The sequence below is a fragment of the Colletotrichum tamarilloi genome (assembly GCF_030869305.1).
Source record: "Colletotrichum tamarilloi strain Tom-12 chromosome Unknown Scaffold_89.1, whole genome shotgun sequence".
Classification (NCBI taxonomy): domain Eukaryota; kingdom Fungi; phylum Ascomycota; class Sordariomycetes; order Glomerellales; family Glomerellaceae; genus Colletotrichum; species Colletotrichum tamarilloi.
This window is the reverse complement of record NW_026849472.1, coordinates 5,906-7,433: the sequence shown is the minus strand read 5'-3', so window position 1 is coordinate 7,433 and position 1,528 is coordinate 5,906. Positions and strand designations below refer to the sequence as shown.

At 20.7% G+C, this 1,528-nt stretch overlaps 1 protein-coding gene across 1 annotated transcript; it reads left to right on the top strand.

The window, feature by feature from the left end:
• Positions 1-449: 449 nt before the first annotated feature.
• Positions 450-599, top strand: CTAM01_13113 (uncharacterized protein; the record flags this gene model as incomplete). The annotated part of the gene is made up of 1 exon (XM_060529118.1): positions 450-599. A coding segment is annotated over one exon (150 nt), but the record flags the coding sequence as incomplete, so codon positions are not given.
• Positions 600-1,528: the final 929 nt, after the last annotated feature.

The following is a 1,528-nucleotide window of genomic DNA, read 5'->3' as shown; positions in this document are numbered from 1 at the left end:
GACCTAATTACGAAGTCGTAGTCTTTAAAAAAACATAAATTATTCTTAAATAAGAGAAGGATAGTAGTTTTATACTAATTATAAAGCTTTTTATAATAGCTAAGAGGATTAATACTAGCCTAATTAAAAAAATAACCCCTAAGCTTATTATAAAATTTATAATATACTGGTATATAGTTACTAAGGAATTACTAAAATATAAAAACGGATTCGCTAGTATTATAATAAATCCGCTATATATATTAAAATTATAAAAGTAATTAAAGACTACGTAATTTATAAAAAAAATAAGAATAGCTTATATAAACCTTATAACGAGCTATAGCTATTATAACTACTAATAAAAATATAGTATTTAATTATATAAAACTTTATTATTAAACTACCGAAGTCTAGAGAACTATTTACTAAAATATAATATAATAATATCTTAGTTATAATTAATTAACTTACTAAGTTTACGTACTTTATTTTTTATAAAAAGTTTAAGTATTATAAAAGACTTAGCATATATATTTACTAAGGTTATACTTTTAAACTACGGTTTATTAAAAGAAATTATTTTTAATAAAAATAAGCTATTTATTTTAAAGTTTTAGAAATTTCTAATTTCGTAACTTAATATAAACTATAAACTATCGACGTTATTTTACTTATAAACCGATAAATAAATAAAAAAGATTAACTAAATTTTTAAAATATACCTTTGTTATTATATAAATTATAACTAAAATAATTAAGTAGTACTTTTATTAATAGCTTAGTTTATATATAATAATATAGTTAGTAAAAGTATAAAAGAATCCCCGTTTTATCTTAATTACGGATTTTAACTAACCGTATATAAAAAAGCATAATAAGGACTATAAGCTATAAAAACTATAATAAACGTAAGTAAACTTAAAAAAATTTATAAATAAACCTTACTAAACCTCGAGTTTATATAATAGTATATGGCAGCTTGCCCATCCCGAATTAAATGGCAGTTTTCGTATCGAAATTACTATATTGCGTTGAGCGCGTGCTTGGGATATATTGCGCGTATTGTGTAGTTAAAAAGTGTACTGTATCGTGTGATTTCCCTTGAAAGCGTGATCCCGTTAAGGTCGATCTTTTGTGCCTGTAAAGCCGGAAAAAAAAACCACTACATATAATAGTATATAAAAAAAAACGCGGATAAATTAAGGATTAAAAAACTATTTTTAAAAAAGGGAAATAGTATTTATTTCCTTTACTATAATATTAAAATAAAGTAACTAAGTAATAAATTAGATTATAAAAAACTTAAACCTTTCGAAATTATTAAAAAAGTCTTATTAGTTAATTACGAATTAAGACTACTAAATATAATATAATACTACCCTATTTTCTATATCTTACTATTTAAGCTTATACTAAGAGGCTAATATATAGAAAATTATATTATTATTAAACTAAACTAATTAAAATATAAAGTTAAACGAATTATTAATTATAAAAAAAAAATAAAAAAAAAAAATACTTTATTAAATAAAAAAACTACGGATAT